Below are 2,500 nucleotides of genomic sequence, written 5' to 3'. Positions count from 1 at the left end.
ACACACACAGACACACACACACACACATACACACACACACATACACAAATGTCAATGTTACATGATCAATAACAGAATATTATTATATTCAATTTGTGTTTTAAAAAGTGTGTGTTACCCATGATGCTAGCTCTTCCCAGGTTGGTAATGGACTCTCCCACTCTGCGCTGCTGTGGGGGGGATGTGCAGGGACTCGGTGTGTTCTCGCCCTCTGACAGAGACACACACTCTTTGAGAGGAGTCAGAAATACTGCCCGCATCTCATCATATGGGGCAGGGCTGCTAGTGTTGTACCTGTCTCTCACACACACACACACACACACACACACACACACACAGGTTATTGTAAGCTACTGAGCTGCTAAAGCTACAGATATACTCCAGATTCACATGGGGGGGAGCTGGAACATCCTTGACCAGCGCTGGAATACCCTTCTTGATTACTTCATCTGACTTTTCATGTCAACAACACAAACACAGAGATGTTGGAGCTGATCTTATTGTTTATCCTGAAACAGTGTCAGCAAAAAACACAAAAAACAGCGCCGCCCAACAATCCCTCCCCACACCCCCCACCAGCGGAAATGCAAAAGAATCCTGCAAGAAAGAAACAGAAACTAAAACTATAACTTAAAAAATGAATTATATAATGAAATCATTTATAGGGTCTATAACTGCTGCAGGTAAAAAAAGATGAGAATATTTAATATAAAATACATATATTACTGGAAGTGTGTCATAAGTTCTAAAATATTTCTCTTTTATTTTACAGTGGAACCTCGACATAGGAATTGAATCGTTCTGGAGGCGAGTTCTTAAGGTGAAAACTAGTATTGTGAAACTAATTTTTCCATCCAAAATAATATAAATGCATATAATCCGTTCCAGCTGCACAAAAATATGACCCATATGAAGCGTATGTAAAGCAGCCTATGGCTGCTTACAAAGAACTGACCCAAGCCAAGCAATCCATGTCAAGGCTCCTTACAGGAAGTCATTCCACCAAGCTTGGGATAAAAATACAACAGACCACCCACGCCACCAATCTGTCAACAAAAAACACCCAAAAAATCACTTCGCTTTTGAACACATGCTGAAGGCAGCGTTGGTATCGTGGGTTGGCTCTTTCACACAACTTTCACTGACTGAAAAAAAAAAGTGGTAAAATTTGTAAACTCTCTTCAGTTGGCTTTCAGTGAAGCTAACAGGCTTTTAAAGACTCCCGGACAGATGCGATGGCATTCAGTTCAGTTCGTTTATTCATATGCTAAAAAAATGCTTCATATGCCAATGCAAATTCCTTGCAAAATTTGTAATGGAGGGCATTCGTATACCAAGGATCCACTGTATTTATTTTGTTACTAAAATGTCAGAAATTGTCAGAGATTTGATAAATGAATCTATTTCCATTGACTCCGCCCACAATTTTACCGTACTGATGAATTAGGCTTTTGCCCAAAAAAATACACGATTAAAGTTGTTTTTCTGAGGTGAATAAACACTCGAACCTCGAGCACGTTCGGTCCATCAGCCCTCAGGTTTGTGTTTTCTGTAGCGTGTGGATGTAAGTGTGTTTGTTGTGTGAATTGCAGTAACACTGGTGTTTTTGTGTGAACAGTGTGTAGTGTGATCGGTGTCGTTACCAGTGTATCTGCACAGGAGCCACGTTACTGTAGTGTTTCAGGATCAGAGGCTCCAGTCTGTACGCCTGAAACACAATAACACCACAAAAGAACACAAATCAATCAATTAGATTAGATTAGATTTAACAGATGATCACAGAACATTTCAGACAGATGGAGGATAATGTTTGTTGATGGTATTTTTTAGTGAAATTTTAATCAGGTTCTGAAATAGACGGCGTGTAATCCATTCATTTATTACGTGTTAAATTAAATGTGAATTACGGCGATGGATAATTAAATAATTTTAATGTGTTGGGTTTTTTTTCACAGAACATTTTGAATAATGTGATTTTCTCCCTGTTTACTTTAAAATGCTACACAGTGAAATAAAATTCACTTCTGGTAAATTTGATATAATATTTTATATAATTTTACAAATATATACAGTCTAGAAAATTGCAAGATTCTGTTATTATTATTATTATTATTATCAGACTCATATCATCCTATCTTCCAGTTCTACTTGACTCATAAATTTTATTTGTAATAAATTAGTTTTTAGTTGATTTTTTTATTTTTCTAAATTTTTGTCTTTAAAACGTGATGAAATTTAACCACATAAAAGGTTGGAAAGCAGAGTATGTGAGTGGTGTGATTTTTCCTGGAGCAAGAAAAGGATTTTTTGAAAGTCATGGTTATTTCTCGCTCCACTACCCTCCATCATGACCACAACACGCTAATGACCCACAATGCAACTGCATCAGAGCAGGAACGAATTCATGTCTTAAGAAGAGTTAAAGATGAAATGAAAGAGGGATTTTCTGAAATTTTACCTTAAAGAAGATGAACAAAAATGCAAATGTGCCTAAAAAGGT

At 37.1% G+C, this 2,500-nt stretch overlaps 1 protein-coding gene across 1 annotated transcript in view; it reads right to left on the bottom strand.

Annotated features, from left to right (window-relative positions):
* ddhd1b (DDHD domain containing 1b) overlaps positions 1 to 2,500 on the bottom strand; it is a 16,889-nt gene that overhangs the window by 2,143 nt on the left and 12,246 nt on the right. The window contains exons 10-11 of the mRNA XM_058378794.1: positions 1,644 to 1,708; positions 119 to 294 (exon numbers count right to left, since the gene is read on the bottom strand). Of these exons, the coding sequence (XP_058234777.1) occupies positions 119 to 294; positions 1,644 to 1,708 (241 nt within the window). The remainder of the gene's footprint in view (positions 1 to 118; positions 295 to 1,643; positions 1,709 to 2,500) is intronic.

Source organism: Hemibagrus wyckioides, linkage group LG25, assembly GCF_019097595.1.
Source record: "Hemibagrus wyckioides isolate EC202008001 linkage group LG25, SWU_Hwy_1.0, whole genome shotgun sequence".
Lineage (NCBI taxonomy): Eukaryota > Metazoa > Chordata > Actinopteri > Siluriformes > Bagridae > Hemibagrus > Hemibagrus wyckioides.
This window is presented reverse-complemented; position numbering and strand designations above follow the sequence as displayed.